The sequence below is a fragment of the Euleptes europaea genome, chromosome 2, assembly GCF_029931775.1.
Source record: "Euleptes europaea isolate rEulEur1 chromosome 2, rEulEur1.hap1, whole genome shotgun sequence".
NCBI lineage: Eukaryota > Metazoa > Chordata > Lepidosauria > Squamata > Sphaerodactylidae > Euleptes > Euleptes europaea.
Window position 1 is genome coordinate 77471735 of NC_079313.1, and position 24442 is coordinate 77496176.

Sequence of the window (24442 nt, forward strand, 5' to 3'; positions counted from 1 at the left end):
TAATTTGTCTGGTGAAAATAGCATGAAAATCTGTGTAAGAAAGAGAAAGTAGTATCTCCTAATTCCGTAATGCTATTTAACATCAGTCAAGCAACTATAAACTCTGCTTTGGTAATGAAGGTGATAAGGCTAGATCCAGTGCTTAAGCAGACTGGAACATGTAGAAGTAGCAACTATTTGGAAAGCTTATTCAAACATAGAAATTTCTGGATGCTTTTGAAGCCACAAGGGGGGGACTGTGTTTTCCATGGGGGGGGGGGGCGTTGAAATATACGCTGTCTTAAGATATTTAATACCATTTTTTGTATCACTGTAAGCAGTTTGATTAAATTTATTTCTTTACCAACATAAAATTCATCATTTCCACTGGATAGCTATTTTTCCTTCAACTGTTATGGCACACAGTAAACATATGGACTTGTAATAAATGTGCTGAAAACTTTGTTGATGCATTTCTGCCTTGTGTTTGCAATTCTTCTGGGACAAATAGCCATTGTCCCCAAAGGGCAGATTACACAGTAATACTGTCCTAATGTGTGCAGGAATCATTTGTCCCTATGATAACTTAATATCATAGTGACGAACTACTATACTTCTGTGAAGAGTAGCCTTGAACGTTTGTGGCATAAGATCTATGAGAAACTTGAGCAGGCTCCTGAAACAGGCTAAGTAGCTTGGTATCCAACCAAATAAAATGTTTTGATACTCTTTAGCTCCTTGAGTATACTGGACAATACTAATCAACATATTTGAATTCAGGGGCAGACTGAGAGACCAAACTGGCCCTGGAAAAGGGCCCCGCCCCTGCACCACTGGTGCAGGAGAAGAGCTGGAACAAAGGAGGTGCCATGTAGTTCTCCTTGCTTGCCCAGCCAGCCCCACTCAACCAAAACCTGGCTGGACCAGGTGGCATCTTTCCTGCGCTGTGGATCTTCCTCATCACAGGGCTGGTAACCCCAAAGTGGAAGGGGTAAAGGGAGGTGTCTCCCAGGCCTTTAGCCAACTGGGAAAAGTCTTGGGGGCCATAATGGCCAATCTGCCCCTGTTTGCAGTTCAGTGGATCATATAGTTGTTGGGTCATTGGTTTATGTTAATGCAATAACACTTGGGTATTCAGACATTTGGTCTGAAATGTTTAAAGAGAAGTGCAAATATAGAGAGAATATTGGGTACTTATACTATCTACATGTGAATTTCCTGATTTTTGAAGCTTAGTGGGTGTGACTATCGAGAGCACATTGTCCAGTTCTGACGGCTAGACTGGCAGATGTATTTTGTTACCATGTGTAATGCTGAGCAATCTTTGATGACTTCCAGGCAAGCTAGATGAGGATAGAAAAAAATCATTAACAAATCCATCTCCATTCTAAAATCATCTGCTCAAGAACTGCCTTGATTTGAACTGTGAACCGCCTTAACTGCTTTTTAAAAATTCCCCCCCCCAGTACATCAACTGTGGTAACCTGGAACAGCTGTTAGACGGTAACCAGCACCTGCCGTGGACAGTGAGAATGAAACTGGCTCTGGACATTGCTCTGGGACTGAGTTACCTTCACTATAAAGGCATTTTTCATCGGGATCTGACATCCAAGGTACTGTGTTTCCATGTCAATTGAAATAGTTTCACAATAGGTGTGTTACCGTTTCTGGATAGCAAGTGTTCTCGGGTAGTTTCTCTTTCACCCCTTTCAGTGCCTGAAATGTTAAAACTGTTATGTAAAGTGTCACTTAAGGGATTGTGAGAAAACACTGAAGCATAGTTTAGTGGATTAAGCTTTCCCAGAAAAAATCATGTTGTGCAGTTTATGCAGAAGTCAGAAAAGAAACTAACCTAAAGTAGAGGTCGCTAGTAAATGAGTTAGGGTTATGTTTCTGGGAAGATGTTTGTCCAACTCAGAGTTGTTTAGTTTGTTCACAGCAAATTATCCCAACCCTATTACATCTAATTCTAGAGAACTGAAAGCCAGCAAAACATTTTGAAGTTGCAGGCATTGTCTCTGTGTTTCAGCTGTCTTTCCTAAACATTTTATTTTGTATTTACATGTAACCCCAAACTTGAAATAGATTAACATTGTCCTATGCATCCTGCAGAGGGGCACTGATCTGATGATGGGTTCCCTTAATGGACTGTTCAACTGGTACATAAACCAGTGCTGCAAGCTGCTTCTTAAGATGTAGTGTCATTACTGTTTCATATTGTAGCTAGTCATGAAAATCCATTGCCCTATTAATAAATATTCTAGAAATTCTTGAGCTTTGCACAGTAGCAAAGTGCTGGGGATGGGGTGGGGGAAACATCTCTGTTGCCTGTAGTACTTGGGTGACCTACTGTGGTGCCATTCATTCATAAAAGCTGCCATTAAAATGTCAGAAGTTATTCAAACTTATAGTTGTTATATTTATGTGTCTTATATAAAAATGCGCCCTGACCTGGATGGCCCAGGCTAGCCTGATCTCGTCAGATCTCAGAAGCTAAGCAGGGTCAGCCCTGGTTAGTATTTGGATGGGGGACCACCAAGGAATACCAGGGTTGCTGTGCAGAGGAAGGCACTGGCAAACCACCTCTGTTAGTCCCTTGCCATGAAAACTCCAAAAGGGGTCACCATAAGTCGGCTGCGACTTGAAGGCACTTTACACACACACACACATATAAAAATGCATCAGAGTCACAATACAGGCCAGCCTGCCTAAACTGTAGATTATCAACAAAGATGCACTTGAACAGTCTGTGTGCAGTTCTGTGGATCTGGGAAAGAGATAGTCATTGTCTTTTTGTCTTGGGAGGCGCTTGTAGTTTTTCCAAATTTCATTATACTACTTTTATAGCTGGATTGTGAAACTCATTCAAAACAGAGGCCAAGTGTTATATGTATCCCACTTGTGGGGCAAGCAACAGTATCAGGAGAGTGAGAAATTTAAATCAAGAAAACAGTTGGAGGGGGAGTGAACACCCCCATCCTGCAGTGCCCCAGCCCAATTTTTATTCTCCACTCCCATGGCTGCTTTGACATTTTAAAAATGCAGATCCTGATTGCATTTTTCCTGTGAAGTCTGACTTGGTCCGTCCTGTGAAGTCTGATTTGATTTTAAGCTGTGAATTAGAAGGTCCCCAGTTGCTTTAACACTAACTTACTAAGTGACTGTAAGAAACTTTCATTCACTCTAATACTCTCACACACACTCTCTTCCCACGTCCAATAATATGAGAATAATAATAATGATCTAATTTAGGGAGTGGTTGGTAGAACTTCAAGATAATGTAAACGTTATTTGAACACTGTAAAACTTAGAGATCTATAACTGGTCCAAATTCATCATATGTTTCATGGTGAACACACAGTTAAATGAATGTGTATTTGTTCCAAATGTAGCCTTTGCTGTGCCAAAGTCCCTCCTCCTTTTTTGGCTTATAGTTATTATTCCCACCCCACCTTTGGGAGTATGGCAGGTAATTTCAGGTACAATACAGTTACTGCCCTGTCCCATAGTTACCTTTCAGGTCACAAGCCACAAAATATAGTAATGACCACAAGCTTAGATGGCTTTAAAACGTAACTAAACAAATACTCTCACCCATATTTTAAGTGTGTTTTAATTTTTAATGTCACTGTTTTAAATTGATCTGTTCTACTTAAGATTACTCCTGTGTCTTATTGTAAGCTGCCTTTTGAAAATGGGCAATCCAACTGATATAGTTCCTTCCTGGTACCTAGATGAAGCCCATAGCAAGGATGTGAAAGTCAGGAAGAAGGGAAGGCAGTAGTAATGAACAGCCAAAGTCCAAAACCAGAGCCCCAGCTTATGTCCTGGGGATGGATTAGAGGGAAGAGATGTCCATTCCATTGATCTTACCTAGCGCCTACTCCCCAGAGGAAGAGGGGAGCAATACATTAGACAGCATTGCAGAAGAAGCCCTATGTCTGAGCTGCTTGCAGTAAAGCATATTGTCAAGCTATTCTTCATGCCCCCAGTGTGCCTTGCATAAGAACATAAGAGGGCCCCCGCTATAGCAGCCTAGTGGTCTGTCGTGCTGCCAGGACTTGCAGACGGGTGTATCATCAGAAAGGCCAATTGAGTCACACTTTTACCCCTGAGCAGGATAGGGCCTTATGGTCTTAATAGGCAGTTCTTTTAGAATTAATATCTGTTTGTTAAGAAGTGCGTGAATTTTAAATAATAGTGGATTTGTACATTTTATATGGGGAAAACTGAATGTTGTAGAGTTTTAAAGTTTGTGTTGATCTGGTCTTTTGACCGCAATAAATGCTTTTGATTTGATAGTGGTCTATCTAGTCCAACATCCTGTTTCACACAGTGGCTGTCTACCAAATGCCCTGGAGGCCTAGCAAACACTGGAGATCCTCATCCACCTGCATTACTCATTACTTCCATATCAGACTGGTGATTATAGTACCTATTCTGTCTTGTGAGAAGAGACATAACAATTTTAGCTTTGGTTTTTATTTGATGTGCACATCATACTTTGGTTTTTTAAAATTTGGATTATTATATGTATTTCTGGTTTTATACCCCCATCCTCAGTTTACAAATCAATAAACTGTATGTGTACAAAATATTGTCGAAGGTCAGAGTTCATTGGTTCTTGTAGGTTATCCGGGCTGTGTAACCGTGGTCTTGGTATTTTCTTTCCTGACGTTTCACCTTCAGCTGTGGCAGGCATCTTCAGAGGAGTAACACTGAAGGACAGTGTCTCTCAGTGTCAAGTGTGTAGGAAGAGTAATAAATAGTCAGAAGGGGGTTGGGTTTGAGCTTAGTCATTGTCCTGCAAAGTATTAAGGGTAATGTGCAAATCATTGTCCTGTAAGTATCAAGATAATGTGCTAATGTTCCACATTAACATACCACACCCTCATTAGCACATTATCTTGATACTAGCAGGACAATGATTTGCACATTACCCTTAATACCTTGCAGGACAATGACTCAGCTCAAACCCAACCCCCTTCTGACTATATATTACTCTTCCTACACACTTGACACTGAGAGACAATGTCCTTCAGTGTTACTCCTCTGAAGATGCCTGCCACAGCTGCGGGCAAAACGTCAGGAAAGAAAATACCAAGACGATGGTTACACAGCCCGGATAACCTACAAGAACCAATGTATGTGTACAGTCTCTCAGAATTCCTGGGGATGATCACCTGAAAGCCTTAATTACAATTTTGAAACTGCCAACCTTGCCTAATATTTTATTGGCGATAGCATCCATCCATTGTCAATCAATGAATCTTCAGAAATAAAGAAATCCCACAGAAAAATAAAGCACTGAAAATTTTTCCACCCCACATCTCTTGGTGTTAGGAGATAATTTTTACTTCATAGTATTGCTGCAAAATACTTTTATGGTTTAAATTGTAGGGATTGTGGACTTGCCTTTTCCCATCTCATCCATTACTGCCAATGATTATGACAAAATATGTTGAAATTGATAATTTCCAGGTTGGCTGTTTGGTATTTTAACTGACGTGAATGGAACTTTAGTAACATGTCTGTATATAAGGGAATCCCTCAGAGGAATTTGCCTGCTGATAACATACTGAAAATCAAAGGGGATTGAAAGCCAGAAAAAGCTATAGCTAGTGGATATCTGTTCTTTATGGAAGAGGAGGAAAAGTAAATGCTGCACTTCCTTAGTAGGATTACACAGTGCAAAGCAGATGTTAAGCTCTTCCAACACACACAAGGAAATTTATGTGCTCTCACATCTGTTTATGCATAAACACTTCTTAACCCTTTAGAATCATAGAATTGGAAGGGTCTCCATGGTCATCTAGTCCAGCCCCCTGCACAATGCAGGAAATTCACAACTACCTCCCCGCCCCCAGTGACCCCTACTCCATGCCCAGAAGATTGCAAAAACAAAAACCTCCAGGATGCCTGGCCTGGAGGGAAATTGCTTCCAGACCCCAAAGTGGCAATCGTCATTACCCTGGGCATGTGAGAAAGGGCCATGAGAACCAAGCACTGACACAAACCTTCCTGCCCTCCCTCTCATAATCTGCCTAAGTTCACAGAATCGGCATTGCTGTCAGATGTCCATCTAGTCTCTGCTTTAAAGCCTCCAAAGAAGGAGAGTCACCACCTCCTGAGGAAGCCCGTTCCACTGAGGAACTGATCTAACTGTCAGGAAGTTCTTCCTAATGTTTAGCTGAAAACTCTTTTTAAATTTCAACCCGTTGATTCTGATCCAACCTTCTGTGGCAACAGAAAACAATGGACCATCTTCTGTATGACAGTCCTTCAAGTACTTGAAGATGGTTATCATATCACCTCTCAATCATCTCCTCACCAGGCTAAACATCCTGAGCTCCTTCAACCTTTCCTCATAGGACGGTCTCCAGACCCCTCACCATCTTCGTTGCCGTCCTCTGGACACTTTCCAGCTTGTTTACATCCTCTTTAAATTGTGGCGCCCAAAACTGAACACAATACTCTAGATGTGGTCTAACCAGAGCAGAGTAAAGCATTACTTTGAGTCTCTTTATAGGATTGTTGGCAAAGATAAGCCTATTCAGTTTAAGCCATAGCTTTGTCTGGTAAACCTTCAGATGTAGAAAGGGGGAGGACAAAAAAATTCATGTACTGTTGCATTGCATCTCATGTAAGCAGTGCAGCATTTCAGTCTTCGTAAGGAAGGGCTCAGTTGTAGATTGAATGGTTTGCATGCAGAAGGTCCCATATCTCCTCCTTCCTTTGAAATGTTTTAACTGTTGTTTTTAACTTTTGTATTTATTTTAAGCTTTGGTTTTAAATTGATTTAATGATATTTGTGTGTTGGTTTTAATGGCTTTTAAGATGAGATTTTAATTTGTATGTTTTAATTGGTTAGCTTCCTTGGTGGTCCTATAAGGACAGAAAGGAAGGGTAAAAATTTTGTCGAAGGCTTTCGCTGTTTGAGTTCATTGGTTCTTGTAGGTTATCCGGGCTGTGTGACCGTGGTCTTGGTATTTTCTTTCCTGACGTTTCACCAGCAGCTGTGGCAGGCATCTTCAGAGGAGTAATACTGAAGAGACACTGTCCTTCAGTGTTACTCCTCTGAAGATGCCTGCCACAGCTGCTGGCGAAATGTCAGGAAAAAAAATACCAAGACCACGGTCACGCAGCCCGGATAACCTACAAGAACCGGTAAAAATCTTGTTAAATGAAGTAAATAAAATATCTTTAGCCAGGAAGAACTTTGTGTAAGATCTTGGAGAATCACTGTATATCAGACTAGGGAGTACTACTAGGCTAGATAAACCTGCTAGGTTAGATAAACCAATGGTTGACTTTGGTTCCTATGTTACTTTGGAGTTGGGGCAATGTAGTGGTAGGGTGTTCTGTTTTGATGTAAGAACCTAGATTCAGATTTCCTATTGCTCATGATGCTCCCTGGCCAAGTCGTAGTCCAGTCTACGTCTCAGATTTGTAAAATGAAGTGGTCCATTAGTGCAGCGTTGAGCTCTTTGAAATGTGTTGTCACCTAGGATTAATTCCTATCATGTTAATATTCGTTGGAGGGTGCAAGCAGGCAGGACAAACTCTGTGTCTTCAGATACTTTTCCTTGTCCAGTACTGAATAATTTTTTTTTTATTGGATCCTAAATTTCAAACTAAATGTTGAAATTAAAATTGATTCTAAAGAACTGTGTTCAAGAGACAGCAGATGTCCAGAGCAAATATCACCATTGGTCACCAAGCAGATTGGTTTGTGTTTTGTGCTATCAAAAATTAGAGAGCTTCCTAAGGATCTTCTGTGGAGGCCTGGTCAGTATCATATTAATAACACAAATAAATAATTACTGGTGCTCTGGCAAGACAGTGTTAGTCTTGCCAGAGCACCAGTAACATTTTTGAAAATATTTGAACAGGCTACACTTTAACCACCTGGCGGTACTCAACAGATTATGTGAAAATTATTTCCTACAGTGCATTGCAAGGTAGCCCCAAGGATCTTGAATTTAAGCAAAAAAAAAAAAAAAAAACCTAGCTCATAGCTAATTAACTATAGGTAGTTAACTAATTGTTAACTATAAATTTGCTTACCTTATATAAAAACACTTAGAGATGATGTATGAAGACCAGGAACAGCAAGGTGGAAATCCTAAACACGCTTCCTAGGGAGTCCGTCATAAAAATGAATAGGGCTTACTTCTTAATAATCATATTCAGGGTCTTGCCTGTAGGGATGAGCATCATAGGATTATGCGGGAGCATAGTACTATATTAATACTTGCAGAACCACAGTTATAATTTTGCTTTCAGCTAATTGCAGAAGATTAGTGCTACAAGCAATGCAGAGGGATTGTAGTGCAGATAGGACCATTGTGCTCTCTGGCAGCTGGCACTAGCTTGGCAGTAAATGAAGTGGGGAGGGACTGCTACCAGATAATTCTGCAGGGCAGCTTCGCCCTGGTTCCATTGAAACTAGAACTTGCAGAAGAGTAGCTTTTGTACTTCAAACACCCCCAAGAGTTGTATAGAACACTGAATATATGGAACAAATATTTATGTTGTGACTTAATTGATTGGTCTTTTGTGTTAGGAAGTAGAAGTTGCGGGAGGGAATGATTTTCAGTTCTTAATCTGGATTTGTTTCTGTTGCAGCGTTTGTAAATTAAGCTATGGTCTAAATGTGCTGATACAGGAAAGCAAGCGAAGTAATATGAAGAAATGTATAGTATAAATTATCAGCGAGATGGCTGTTTTTAAATATACTATAAAGAAAGGGTGCTTCTCCAAACTTCAGAGCTTGGAAAAAAATGGCCATTTGACAGTACCAAATATGAGGGAGAAAACCCTTGCCTTATAAAATGTCTGTTGCTCACTTCTGCTCCAAGTGTGCTGACTTTTAGCATTGCAGTATGATTAATGTTATCCCTCTAGGGTTTAGCTGCATTTTGCAGTGAACAAATATTTAACCACAAGCGAGCTGAATGAATGCATTCTTTGACTAGAGATAACAAAGACCATAAATGAGCAGCTTTAGTGTGTATTGGGTTGGCTTGATTCAGTTAACCTTGTGTAAATTTATAAATCCCAGTGTGAACCGTGTATGTTATAGTTGATTCAAGTTAAAACAAATAATACCCAGAACCTAGGAATCTAACAATCATCTGTATGTAGATTAATGAGAAATGTGCATTAAAGCTTTGATAAATATCCTCTCCCCTGCTCCCCTTCCAATATCTAAAGTAGCTGAAGTTCTTCTGATATTGCAGAGTGCCAGAGAGTCACCATTGCCTTTTGCTAACACATGCTTACCATTGTTCTTTGAGCACAAAAAATACACTCATCATTTCATTGTGTTTAATCCTGACTAGTATTTCCATGAGTCCAAGTACTTCCACTTGTGGAGTACAGTTTTCCTGTCTCGCCTTTCCTGTGGCAGCCCAAAATCCTATTTCAGTGGGGCTTTACAGATTTTCTTTATTTCTTCTAAGAACTGTTTGTAAATCATATTGGTTGGGTTGGTAATCTCTACCAGACAAATATCTTGTGACAAAGGCCTTTAGGATTCCTAAGAAAAATGGAGAAGCTGCTTCCCCTGTCTAGATTGCAGCCCAATTGTATGAATTATGATAATGTTCACGATGGGTAGTTGTGTTAGTCTGTCACTAGCAGTAGAAAAGAGCAAGAGGACGTCCAGTAGCACCTTAAAGACTAACAAAATTTCTGGCAGGTTATGAGCTGAAGAAGTGAGCTGCGGCTCACAAAAGCTTATACCCTGCCCAAAATTTTGTTAGTCCTTAAGGTGCTACTGGACTCTTGGTCTTTTCTACTGCTTATGATGATGTTATCAAGGATTATTGTGGTATAGTAGTTAAGAGCGGTGGACTCTAATCTGGAAAACTGGGTTTGATTCCCCACTCCTCCACATGAGCGGCAGATGCTAATCTGGTGACAGGGTTGGTTCCCCACTCCTACACATGAAGCCAGCTGGGTGACCTTGGGCTAGTCATACTCTCTCAGCCCCACCTACCTCACAGGGTGTCTGTTGTGGGGAGGGGAAGGGAAGGTGATTATAAGCCAGTTTGATTCTTCCTTAAGTGATAAAGTTGGCATATAAAAACCAACTCCTACTCCTCCTCCTTCGTTTTTAATATTTTGAGATGTTTCATTTGAAATATATATTTATATATATGTATGTGTGTATGTATGTATTATGGTTTATGTGTTGATTTTAATGTTGTTACCTGCCCTGAGCCTGGCCTTGGCCAAGGAGGGCAGGTTAGAAATCATATAAATAAATAATTTGGAAATAAGTTACTGAATAGGATCTCCCATTATCTGTAATTTTATTTTAAAACAGCCTGGCCTAGCATCACAACTCCGATCCAAATTGTGTGCCTGCTCACTCAAATGCCTGCTGCTTTTAAATAAAATTAAAGATGATAGGAAATCCCGTCACAGATCTCCCACATCTCATCCAGTTGTGCCAGTGCAGTGCCATCCTAAGCAGAGCTGAACGTTTCTACATCCATTAAAGTTGATGGTCCTCAAAGGATGTAACTCTGCTTTAATATTGCATTGTCAGCCTCTTTAGCATTCCAAAACAATCTCTGCTTGTGGGTAATTGTTCAGGTAACTACATTGTAATTAGGATTAGGAAGGAAATTTTCTTGCCCAGTCAGATCTGATGAACTTAACTTAATGACCGACAGCACAGAAAGACTGATGTTATCTTGGATAAGATGCATCACCTATGCAGGTGGAAAGGTGACTTTTTTAAAACATGGGCAACATTAATAATTCTCCTCTTCTTTAATTCAGAATTGTTTAATCAAGCATGATGAGAATGGATATTCTGGTGTAGTTGGTGACTTTGGTTTAGCGGAGAAAATCCCCGACTACAGGTAAGTGATTAAGTGTGATTAGCTCTAGAAATTCTAGTCTCTTTGTTGCAGTCATAAGCCAAATAGTTATGAAGCATGGATAAATGCTTTGAGATGTGGCACTGAACTTGGGAGTGGGGGGAGAGGAATCCTGATTATTTCCACTGAGTTAACAAATATCAAGCCTCAACTCTAATTACACTAAATCTGCAGAGGATTCTCAGAATCTTATTCATGGGGGTTGACCAAAGAACTACTGCATCTGAAATAAGTTTGTTCTTCAATGAAAATATGGGCCAAGACAACATCCTGTGTATAATCTACTCTGATTCTAACCCTTGAACTGTAAAATGTATTTGGATGAATGATGTATGTTAGGATTTTATGTGGGTGGGTCGTAAAACACAGACATAGTGGCATGGCTGGGTTAGCTTCTAAAAAGAAAGGTAGTCTGAACTGGCAGCCATCTGCTGATTCGCAGTGTCTAAAGCAGGGATGGGGAACCTCAGGCCCGGGGGCCGTATGCGGCCCCCGAGGACATTTTTTGTGGCCCTCGGGAGCTCCGGGGCCCCGCTGCGGAGAAGCGGCACAGAGCGGCCCTCCCTGAGGGTGTTCCTGAGGCCACGGCTTGCAGGGGCGCTGCGGCGCCCTTTGGACCTCCTCTCGCCGACTGACGGCTGTTAGTCAGCAAGAGGAGGGGGGGACACTTCCCCCAAGGCTGCCCCCTATAGCCGCAGCATGCAGGAACGCCGGGGCACACTGTAAGCCCCTCTTGCTGCCTGTCGGCTGTTGAGCAGCAAGAGGGAGTGGGGGGAAAGAGGCCTGCGGCTCCCAGTGGCAGAGCATGCACGCAGGAGCCGATCGGGCTTTGGGGGACCTGGGGCCAGACTGCGTGGGCCTGACGGGTATGTGTGAGGGGCTTTTCTCTCTCCCTCTCTTTCTTTGTCTGCCTCCCTCCATCCTTTTCTTTCTCCCCCTCTTTCCATTTCTCCCTCTCTCCCTTTTCCTCTTTCTTTGTTTTCCTTCCTTTCTCCCTTGCCGATTGACTGTGGGCTGCACCCCCCTGGCACCTCGTTTGCTCGGGCCCACCGCTGGCTGCCCTCCCGCCTGGGAGTGGGGAGAAGCAGGGGATCCCCCCAGGCCTTCTCTGGGTGGCCTCCCCTGGGGTTGCCAACCTCCAGGTGGTGGCCGGAGACCTGGCAACCCTAGCCTCCCCCCCCCACCGGGAGATCTACACCTGGTATGGCCCCTGAATGATGTTATAAATGTGCAAATGGCCCTTGCCAGGAAAAAGGTTCCCCACCCCTGGTCTAAAGGAACGTACTCTGTGTGCTCAGGTATATCTTTCTTTAGCTGCAAAGGAATATTGATGGATAACAGTTTCTTGACTGTAGAAGGCTCTCTCTCTAGATATTGCTGTGAATTGCTCCCTGTGCTGAAAATCTTCTCGCTACCATCCAGTTTTCACATTTTAAAAAAAGCTATTTCTAACCTGTTTTACTGTATTACATAAACTACTTTGAGTATGTACTGTTGGGGTGCTGTAAAAATGCAATTACTATTAGAATTACTATTGAAATTTAGATCACGAACATGCCCCAAATTTGTCTGAAAATCAGTATAGTTGTCATTAGCTCTTTTTCCATTATAGTCTCAATCAACCCATAACTGCACTGAAGTAGAACAGCTCGGTTCATAACTGAAGTAGAAATGAACTACAAAATGGGGAGAGACTATGGATAAGTTGTAGTGCATCTGCTTGGCATGTAGAAGGTCCCAGGTTCAATCCCTGACATCCAGTTAAAAGGAGCAGGTAGTAGATGATGTAAAAGTCCTCCACCTGAGACCCTGGAGAACCACTACCAGTCTGAGTAGACAATATTGACCTTGATGGACCAATGGTCTGATTCAGGATAAGATAGTTTCATGTGTATAGACTTGAATCAAGTCAGAGATTTGTCATATGCTAAACGCAACTTGCAAATGGAGAATTTGAAAGATAATTTTTTAATGATTTCCAGAAAGCCTTATGTCATGCTCCCTAGGAAGAATTCTTTTCAGAATTGTCTGTGGAGAAATGTGTAAAACAGTGACAAAGAGAGCCTGTGTGGTGTAATGGCTGATGTGCTGGATGGGGAGACCTGAGTTCACACCTCCATGCTGCCATGAGGCTCAGTAGGATATTGGGCTGCACTCCCTTTTCCTAATCTACCTGAAATTTGTTGTGAGGATAAAATTGGGAGCATAGAAATATGTATTCCACTATGTGCTCCTTGAAGGAAGGATGCGATGAAAGAAGTAATAGATGCTTAGGTAGAAGATTGTCCTGAGAGCGTTGGTTCTAGGTGGGGCTCATCTTTGTGAAATAATTGCACCAGGATCTTTGTGAAGTTTAAATTGTTGTTGTATTTATATTTATGTATGCTGTGATTTTATTGTTATGCCCTGTGCATACTTGTAAATAGCTTTGAGCTGTTTTGTGGAGAAATAAAGACAATTGCAGCAACCTGCCTGCTTTGGATGTCATCCCTATCTTCTCCAGCTCTTTCTGTTCTCTGAAAGAATGGAGTTGATATGAATGGCAGGAGAACAGCTTACACTCTGTCCCATGGTGAAGTTATTTGTAAAATGCTTATTAAATCTTTTCCTTTTATTTTTTATTCGCCTGCATCTAACCACCCACCCCTTAAATGTATGAAGTGAGAAGCTGCCTGTGGTGGGCTCTCCTTACTGGATGGCGCCTGAAGTGCTGAGAGATGAGCCTTACAACGAAAAGGTTGGTATGCTTTAAACAAAAATCAATTATTAAATATGGTCTAACTGTTGCCCTGGGGATTTGTTCATGCAGGGTAGCTTTAAAGCTTCTCTGCTGTTATCGAACACAACCTATTAATAAGTTAATGTATTATGACACCCTATAAGGGGGTGGTATTAGATATACTAATGTTGTATAATATCTATATATTTATTTATCTATATATATTTTTCCCTTTCTTTTTTTATTCCCTTGCCCTTCTTTCCTTCTGTATCCCATTTATTATTAAAAACCAATAAAAATATTTATATATATAAAAAAGCTTCTCTGCTGTTCATCAGAGATTAGCTGAAATTATACTATTTTTTTAAAAAAATGGCGGGATCTTTCTCTTTTCTGAATGTGATTCCAGAATTCTATAGTTTACTAGTGATATCAGTTAAATGACATGGTACCAATGTGATATGCATCCTACAGGAGAGAATTTTTGATGGGGCCGCTGACAAATCCGTTTCCTGTGAACTTGCCTGCTGAACATTAGGAGTTAGCAAGACACAGAGTAGGGCTTTGAAAGTCATAACCAGCCCTTTGAATTGGGACCAGAAACAAATTGGGAGCTAGAAATTTTGAATTAAAACTGGTGCAATATATTAACTAATCCTAGTCAACAAGTGTGCAGCCACATATCTGAAGATTTGGAAAACTTCCCAGATCAAATGGCTCTCCCAGCTATAGCACCTCTGTCTTGTTTAGGTTCAGCTTGAATATGTTCACCTTCATGGAGCCTGTTGCTGATTCCAGGAGCTGGTTAAGCAGGTTCACGACCTCTGTGGGATCGGTTGAAAAAGAGAGAGAATGGATATCACTGTAGTGCTAGTGACTCTGTACCACTAACCACCTAATGACCTCTCCCAGCAGTTTCATGTGCATGATAAATCCATGCACTTGAGCATATGCTGATGCTTTCATCTAAGCAAGAAAAATTAGCATATCTAAAAATCCAATGACCTTCTATTCTTTTAGTAACAAAACCTCTGAATTCCAGTAGAAACAAAAATGTTTTGAAGCCTCTGAAAGTCTTGTAAGGCATTCGTTCTGAATGCATTTGTTTCTTCAAAATTAGTTTTTGTATGCTGCTTCACGTGAAAGCCACTGTGGTTTGTAGTTGGCATCAGGCTGGGGAGAGATACAAGTTTAAATCCCCACTCTACTATGAAGCTCACTGGTAGTCATACTCCTCACCTACCTCACATGGTCAATGTGAGGATAAAATGGGGCGAGGGAATTGAATGTTACTGAACTCCTTTAAGGAAAGCCAGTATCAAAATTCATTCATTCATTCATTTACTAGATTTCTATATCGCCCTTCCAAAACATACTTCATGTCTTGGTCCAGAGGATACTTTGAAGATCTTTTTTTTAAAAAAAACAACTTAATTTTAGCCGCTGAATGTGCAGCTTTTTTCTAAATCCAAAAGTAACACCCAGATTCATATTTGTTTTATTGGAGGTGTGTTTAGTCTAATACCATACTATGACCCATTGAGCTCCATCTTCTCTTTACTAATCTGTACAGTGATTTTATTTCATTTCATTGCACCTAGCAAGATGGTACCTCGATCCCACAGAGGCTGTGAACCTATCTCCTTTTTTTAATGGCAGTTCATATGCTGGTGATAAGTACAATATACTTATAGGTATACAATATACCTATGTAGATAGGTTTGTTGACTTGATTTGAGCAGCTGTATGCTTTGAAACTTGCCCATCCTTTGTGAAGTAGTGTTTTTCTCCAGCCCTAGATAAATCTGATATTTGCCATTTGATGAATTACTCCTTTAGACTCCTTCAGACAAGTGCTTTCCTAATTTGCAATACAATATTTTCCTGAGTTTGAGGGGAATGGAGGGTGAAAGAGGCATAGGACAAATGTACTGCTATGAAACATTACTTAAGATAACCATCCTATGAGTGTGCTGTCATGTGGCTGCTTTGGGAAAAGAGGATGCTGGACAGCTATTTTCCAGGTCTGGGTTTGAATTTGCCTGAGCTCTAGAACACTGGCAGACGGTGGGTGATTAGAACTTTAAATGCCAGAGAGCTATGACAAAAGAGGATTATTTTGTGGAACGAGGAGGAAACAATGGCAGATAAGGCAGCTGAGGAGTTCCTATAATTAAACTGTGGTCATCTTTTCTTTCCTTCTCACCCCTCTTCAGGCGGATGTGTTCTCGTATGGGATCATTCTTTGTGAGATTATAGCCAGGATCCAAGCAGATCCAGACTATCTCCCTCGCACAGAGGTGAGCAGTCGAAAAGGACTGGCAAGGGATGAATGCTCGAGAGTTTCACTGGGTCATTAGTAATTTCCACTTTTGCTGAACACATGATGAATATAAGGCCTCTAATAAAGTGTCCATTCTCTGCTATTGCTACAAGCAAGAAGTAGCAGTTATTTCCCCCTCCTTTTTTAAAGTGCACAGTTACAATTTGCAGGTGAGTGTTACACTAGTCAAGAGCTTGTGGATTGGTATCTGACTGGCACCATATGGAGCAGGTTACTACTGCAACCCTGTTCAGTGAAAGTACAGAGTCTGATAAAGGATTGCTTTTTCCTTCCAAGGCAACTACATTCTGAAACTGATGAGGCAGCTCTTTATCCCAAACCCCAAATGTTCCTTCTCTTGGGTATTCAGGGTACAGCTGTTTTGCATATCTGTGTTGGTCTCCATGTTAGATCAACAACAACCTCTCTATTTAAGATGGAAAATGTAGGCCAAACTTGTTTGATTTTTAACAAATGGCTTGAAGTTAGGTCTCATTTGAGAGATTTCTGCTTTTATATAATCTTCCTAGTACCAATATGAATTTTTTCTCCTGGTGGAAGTGTAAAACATATACTTTTCTGAACTGGGAGGCAGGTATTCTTGGAGACATCTTAAAACTATCTTTAAGGGAACGGATGATTTCATAACTGGTTCAAGGCAAAGTTATTTTAAAATTATGTTCATAGATGGATCATGATGCAAGTCAAGGGTTTCCTGTTTCACCATAAAGTGGCTATGCAGTTTATTTCCACATTTTAAACTGGTTATAGCCAAACACTGCAGTTAAGAGAACTGGTCATGTGAGCAGCATTTCCTGTACATTCATCTCACACCAATTAGGCATAGCTATACACGCCAATATATTGGGACTGTATTAGCAGACTGAAGCCTTGGACCTCTACATACAGTCGCACTGAAACTGTAATCTTTTGGAGGGCATCTCATTTTAACTCTGCATAAGTAAAAAAGAGAACTATTTGAAAACAACTATGGGTTGGCACCGTGCTTCCTAAAACTTGAGTCATCTATATGTATATCCCGGCACAGGCACAAAGGCATGTTCTCTCCATGCTGCTGCACAGCTGAATGCCAGCACAGCAGGAGTATTCTGTATTGCTGCATCACAATTTCTTTCCCTCCCTCCTTCCTACCATGGGTAGCAAAAGGGAAATCGCTTAGGCTGTGTAATGGCAGTATCCCTTTTATATTTTTATGTGATAATTCTATGGACTGTTTTAACCCCTAGGAGCCCTAGAGGCAAATGCAATGTTATGATGATAAATCTAATAGTAGAAGAATATAGAATGTTGCTGAAATGGAGCACATGCTTCATCTAGAGCAGTACTAGAACCATAGGGTTGGGTCATGTGACATGCAAGCATATCTTTCCCTGCATTACCCTTTCCCTTTCAGCCCCCCCCCTTTGCTGAAGCCAGGAGTTTAGGGACCAGTGGAAACAAAAAGCCACATGGGGTGGAGGGACTGCAGTGAGGAGAAGGGGAGCTGGGTGAAATCACCTCTTCTAGCGCTTCTGCCAGCTCTGCTTGCATTGATGCAAGGTGTTTCATTAGGGTAAGAGGAAGTGAAGGGCAGTTTTACCTACTTAGTCCTCCTCAATGAAGCCATGTATGTTGCAGAACATTTTGTTCACACAGATACCCAACTCTGCCATCAGCTTTTCGCGGGTCAAAGGGGCTGCTGGCAGAGGGGAAATGGAGACAATATGTGCATGCACAATTGCCTTCTGTTTGTGCCTTGCAGGATCCATCACATAGTAACGGAAACTAATCCTGAGAATAGGATTAGCTCAGGCAAGCTAAAAAAAATATTTATTAACATATTTATACCCTGACTTGCTTCTTGGTAGCTTGCAAATAATAATTAAAACATTACAAATTAAAACCAAATAAATTCTTAAAACCCCCAAATATTTTCCTCCCCACAAAAAGATGCCTGCTGTTCAAGAGGAAAGGAGCAACATGACCCGAAATGTACCGTACCCACGATGGGGAGGGCATTCAGAGATGTATCAAGTTCCTAAGTAATGGACTGATCTGTTAGTCCCCAGCATCAGGCCTGCTTGGGAACATGTAGCAATGGGGCCCATAGTGCTCTAGCTCATTGTTCAGACAAAAGACAAATAAAAATTGAGCCTAGAGGAACATCTGAACAGAAAAATCAGCAGTCTTCCATATTTACTCACAAACCTTGAGTCATCTTTGAACTATAGTCTTAACCTAATAAGTGAGACTTAGTATTTGCTAGTGTAGAGAATAACCTGCAGGTGTATCTTGCTGGTGTAGAAAATGAGTACTTACATTTAATATTTTGCCTCTTAACTGTGTCTTCATGATTTCCTTCTTTGTCTAGTACACACTCTTTCTACCTGTTATAATTTCACTTTTTTCATCTTCCTGTGTTCAGAATTTTGGCTTGGATTATGATGCCTTCCAGCACATGGTGGGAGACTGTCCTCCAGACTTTCTCCAGTTGGCCTTCGACTGTTGTAATGTGAGTATATTCAAGACCAAAAGAGCAAAATGAGGGCTTTTTGCAAACCCTGGTAATGTTAAGCAAAACATTACCGAGACTTTTACTAGTTTGGAAGAACGGTTCAAGAAGGGTTCTATAATATATCATCAAGTTTCTTGGGCTTCTGAAATCCCCTGTTCGGTCACCAAAATGCGATAGAGTTTTTTACAGGTGAAATTCCTTCCAAAGAGAGTTTGTCTGCTTGTCATCTTGATCTATTTGTGGATATGTATGTTGACTAGCACCAGCCTCTTTATTCTAGTTACCAAAAGCTCTTTCCCAAATGTAATGAATCCTAAGAGTAACAATAAGGAACAAAACTGGAAATGCTCTCTGGCTTATTACTTTAGCCTCTTTGCCATAGACCAGTATAATCAGCAGACATAACTTGGCTAAGATCTTGGGGCATTCAGAAAGTACATCTGTTTCTTCTTGAGTTCTCTCCCATGCTGTCACAAAAGTGGGTACTATGTGGGGGAGAGGGGAGCATAAAATATCAGCGAGGCTACCTCATCCCATGACATACCTGCAAAAGTTGTTTAACCTGAAACAAAATAAATGAATTTTTACACCATGATGAATGATACCGTAGTCCTTTACTACTAGTACTCCTGTCTAAGATGATAAATGCACACAGGCAATTTAAGTGAATTGAACTGTGGATTTGGATGTCTAGGACTAACATTTCCTGCTTGCTTATAAAAGCATTTTCAGTCTAGGAGTAACTGCCCTTAAATTTTTTTGTGAAAAGACGAGGGTTTTCCTGTCATAGCACCTTGTCTTTTCCACTGTGTCCTGCAGTATGTCTGTTTGTCTTTGTTGAATGTATTGCTAACCAGTACCATAGGGTAACTTCGACTTTCAGTATTATGGGAAAGGGAGAAAAGTTTCTCTACAGCCACTAGCTCCACAATATGCATAATTTTGTAGACCTCTATGCTGTTACTTGCCCCTCAGTTGCCTTTTTTTTCTAAATTAGTACCTGGGTATTTTAGCTTGGCTCAACAGGAGGGTGCTCCAACCTTTTGATAAGAATTGGTTGCTCTTTTTAGTGTTTCTTCCAATTCTTCAAGAGCCTTTTGAGATATGGTGACCAGAATTGTAGCAGCATATTGGCACTTTTATTCTCAGTCCATTTCCCGATGATCCCTAGCCTGCTATTTGCCTTTTGTTTTGTAATCACTATTGCATGCTGAGTCAATGTTTACAGTGAGCTGTAAATTACAACTCCAAGGTCTTTTTCATGGCCAATCACCATCAATTGTGCCCCCATCAGTGGATATGTAAAATTGGGGAGGGTGTCCCAGAATTCATCACTGTGTACTTACTTACATTGAATTTCATTGCCCATTAACCCGATTTGGAGCAATCCTTTTAGGAATACCTCACAATTCACTCATGTTTTCACCATCGTGAACAACATCCAGCTTTTCGTTCAATGTCACATATTTTCCCTCTTTACTATAGCCTCCATGGCACATACCTTTCCTTCATGCAGGTCCCATGATTTCCAGCATAGCCTATTTCATGGTTAAAGGGGACCCTCTCATCCCTTTTTCACCAGAAGAAAAGCTGGCTGGATCCACCCAGGTGTCCCCCAGGTCACCCCGTTCTACAGGCTTGTTGATCCTCTAAGAGAATTCTAAGAGGTTGGCAAGGCAAGTCTTTGCAAATATTATGCTGATTTCTTTTCAGCATGGCTCATTCTTCTGTGTGCTTAACTATCTTGTCTTTGATAACATTTTCTACCAATTTACCTGGAATTTTAATCTTATTCTGATGCTTTTTTTAGTTTATACTATTTTTCTTATGTTTTGTTTTTATATTGTAAACCACTTTGAAGATGTTTGTGTGGAGAGGTGGGATACAAATACTTTAAATTAACAGAATAAAAAGTGGCCCGATCTTGGTATTCAAAGGGGGGAAAAGCTGCTTGGTGCACCAGCTGAAGGTGGTTAGAGGTGCCAAGGGCGGTACACGAGCCTCCATCAATGGACATAGATCTATAACACCTCATACTTGTGAATCTAATCTTTTGAGTGCCTGCATCCCAATCTAGAAGCTGCTGATTCCTGACTCTTCCGTTAGCTGAATTAGTGACTATCAGCACTGGATGGGGCTTCACTTTATTGGTTCTTATAAAGCCCATTATGGTTCTTAAACATCTGTACAGAACATTTACCTCATCTGCTTCTGCTGAAAAAGAGAAATGTAATTTGTTTATCCTTTTTTTAATAGATGGACCCAACACTACGGCCTTCATTTGTGGACATTGTAAAAACACTGGAGGATATGCTAAGCCGTTTAAAAAATGAAGAGGCTGAAAGAGAGAAGAAGCTCTTAAATCTTGACAGTACAGAGAGAAAACCCATCTCTGTTTCCAAAGGTAAGAATAACAAAAAGGGGAACACAATGTGATTGTATAAAAAAGGACTGTAAAATCACATTTTTAATGCTTATTAACAATGTATTTAAATTTTATTAGATAATGTGCATTTCAGTAATTTATTATGGCCATGGACCAGCAGAATAAAACATGCATTCACAGAGAGGTTACCAGAATACGTGTACAATCTTCCATTAAGATATATTTTTAAAAAGCGAATACATGTCACTAAATCAGCACTGCACGTCGGTAGACTCTGGCAGCTGCACAGAATCTGTCAATTCTATCTGAGGTTTCAGATTCAAGGACCACAAGAAGAAAGGAAGTATACCTTTCCTCCAATCTTCCCTGGAGTTTTTGGAGGATGGGTTTAATAAATACATATCTAAGGTCATTATAGAAGGTATCTCCCTTCCCATAAAGCGGGTGGAAGAACTTTGAAATGGGCCAAAGCGAAAGCTATCCTGTATTTGAGAATCAATTAGCTAAATAGTTTGACGACACCAATTTCTCATTCCTGAAGTGATATTTTGCAGCAGAACTTAAATGGTGTTGAAGTTCAATGTTTCAAATACTTTGCTTGATTTTTCCCGTATTTCTGATATGCAGTGAAGGACTTCCAGCTTTTCCAATAGCTATTCCATCTACCTTCTCATTTTGCTTAAAAAGTAATTTTAGCTTATTTCCAACCTATATTGAGATAATTGCTTACTAGTTCATTGTTAACACAATCCAGTAAGATACCCAAAGGATGCTGACATAGGGCACATCCAGTAACATTGTAAATTACTTGATTTTTAGAAATCTAAAAGATTTAGTTACGAAGCAGTACCACCACATGTAGATAACAACCCTCCACAACCATGTCAGCATCTGCTATCATTAGTGCTACAATTACCTTTCCAATTTGCATTGTATTGGTAAACAGAGCCTTCCTTTAAAGTAATTTCATTTAACGTATTTTTAAAGCTTCAATTATTTTTCCTAAATTAATTCATCTGGTATCTCCTGACATTTCCTCTTATAAATTTTGGCATTTGACTACTGTCAAATAACAGGCTTCAGAGTGTTATCAGAAAATTATCTTACAGGTTTTCGTGGGAATCATTCCAATTTATGACAGGGGTCCTTGAAGAACAATCTGAATTACACAGGGCCTGTATACAGAGTGCTGCGAGCAGAGCACCAGTTGCAGCACAGAACTTTCGCATCTTCCACTGCGCACCCCTCCCCCACAAAAGCATTGCCTCCATGATTCAGCTGCAACCCCCACCCCCAAGCAGTACAAGGCACTATATAGGGGTCTGCAGTTGGAGGAGGAATGGGAATGAATTGCCCACTCCCCCCTTCACCAACAGAAGTGCCTTTCAGTGGGCAGAAAACAGGAGTTGGATCCAGTGCTTACATCTGTTCTTTGTAAGCACTGGAGGAAAAGGAAGGGTTTTTTTTCTCCTTTTGGATGATATTTGCTTAGCTTCCAGCTTTTCTGTTGGCAGAAGAGGGGGGAAGGGCAGCCTTCTGACCTCTAAAAAGGTTGTTCCAGGGATCAAGGAACCTCTTTGCAAAAAGCCACATGGGAAAGGGCTGCAAAGAAGAAAATAATCCTGTAAGATTGCTCTCACTTCTTGTTGCATTAGTGGAAAAGCTGGTAGGATCCAACCCATTACTCATGTTACAGTATTACACCATTTATTTATAGAAAAAAATGCAAAAACCAGTCAAGCCAACATTAGAAACCTTCCCAACCACACGTTTAATTACACTGAGTTGTAATATCATGCTCAGGGGCTAACTAATGTATTCCACATTTTGAATTGCTTTTAAACTAATTTGAATTGCTTTGGTTTGAGTCATTTTCCTCTGATCTTAACCCAAATGAAATATTTTCAATAGAATTCTGGGAAAACAGATGTAAATCTTTTGTCTCATATGGTTCTATTCTGGGTACATCTGCTTGAAAAAAAGTCCCACTAGGATTGCAGCCTTAATGGCACCTTGACCAGTAGAATTAAATACTACTTTTCTTGGTGTGTTCTAACATGCATTCTAATGCATATTAATCCTAAAAAGGATAAAGGAGGTTACTTTAGAAAAGGCGGTTGGAATGTTAGAAATTAGGTGGCTATTATTGGTGTATCCGAGGCTATTACAGTAGATATAGTAAGGAAAACACTATACCTCACAACAGGTTATTACGTTGCTTGGTATTACTATTCTTTGTTCTTCATATTTCAAAGGGAACTACTTAACATTTGCATAAGTTTTAGATTTATGTTGCCTTACTCGTTTCCCCCTCTCCAAAGTCCAGATGCTTTGATGCCAGAATGCCAATTGTATAGCCCTTGGATGGAAAATGTTATAGAAATATCTACATATGCTTAGTAACCTTTTCTGTAGTTTGCATTACTGGAGTATCTAATGTCTGTCTTAAAAGGGACCAATGTCTGTCTTAAAAGGGATCAAGGATACCTGATGTATCCTTATGAAACAGATACCAAGATGAGGTCGGTCTTAATGTTTTGGGAGGTCTGACCTCAACTGTGCAGTGACTTTGGCAAGATACTCCCTAGGGAGTATTTCAGCTCAGTTTCAATTATTATTTATCACAGCTCAAAAACGACAAATATGATGTGTTGTAATGGATCTGAGCAAAGTTTGTGACAATTGGGAAGGTGGAGCAAGTACAAAGGCTAGATGCAGGCACCTTTTTGGTTATGTCACCACCACCACACACAATATAAAGATTCAGTTCTGTTTTGAAAAGTGCCTTCATTCAGCATGGATGATGGAAGCAGTTGGCTCCATCCCAAACTGCACAGCTGTGCCAGTAAGCATCTGGACTTCCTGGCTTCCCCATTCAATGCAGCAGTGGAAACATCTTCTGCTCAGAATAGATATGGCTTTATTCATGTGGGATATCCTTTTATGCCATGGAGCTCCTGTAAGATGCGTCTAGAGTGGTGCTTGCTAACTGTAGGTTCTTTAAAACTCCCAGAAGTGTGGAGAATAGAGCAAAACTCAGCAAGTGTTTAGACTATATGGTGACTTCTGTGAAGCATCACAATAGCATCTGGTGTGCTTAGGGAGACTGGAATAGAAACTCTAGTTACCTGTATATGTATTATTTCTAAATGTTAAGATAGAAATTTGGCTGGATGCCAGCTTTCCACGAATCCTTAATTATTTGTTTGTATTTACTTTGTTTAGTGATGCCTTATTTAAATGTATTTAACAGATTTTTCCCCAAAGCCCAACTGCTGTGTCTCCTAATTTCTGCACAGGACAATGTGCTATTTCAAGGCTGGTGTGGAATATAACTCCTTCACTTCCACAGGGAAGTATTGCTGCTTTGTCTTCACCTTTCACAACATAGGGGTGTCTTTACTCTAGGGAAACCTCACATGTTGAAAGCATCTGCCTTATAGTACCACAGGTTTGTGCTATAGCCTTATTTAGTTGTAAGTGTCCTCCTAAACATATGCTCTTGGGAATAATCTGCTAATGCACATGGAACCACGGAGGGACTAAAAAGTGGGGAATGGGATAAGAGGCTTGCAAGACAGAATATAATACAATAACAAAGGGCCTATGCATACTGAATCTCAAG

The 24442-nt window shown here is 40.5% G+C and overlaps 1 protein-coding gene across 2 annotated transcripts in view; it reads left to right on the forward strand.

The window, feature by feature from the left end:
• Window positions 1-24442, forward strand: part of TESK2 (testis associated actin remodelling kinase 2) — a 64528-nt gene that overhangs the window by 38457 nt on the left and 1629 nt on the right. For both annotated transcript variants that reach the window (XM_056845216.1, XM_056845217.1), the window contains 6 exons: window positions 1446-1592; window positions 10774-10856; window positions 13536-13611; window positions 15810-15893; window positions 18342-18428; window positions 20688-20835. In XM_056845216.1, coding sequence (XP_056701194.1) covers window positions 1446-1592; window positions 10774-10856; window positions 13536-13611; window positions 15810-15893; window positions 18342-18428; window positions 20688-20835 — 625 coding nt within the window. The remainder of the gene's footprint in view (window positions 1-1445; window positions 1593-10773; window positions 10857-13535; window positions 13612-15809; window positions 15894-18341; window positions 18429-20687; window positions 20836-24442) is intronic.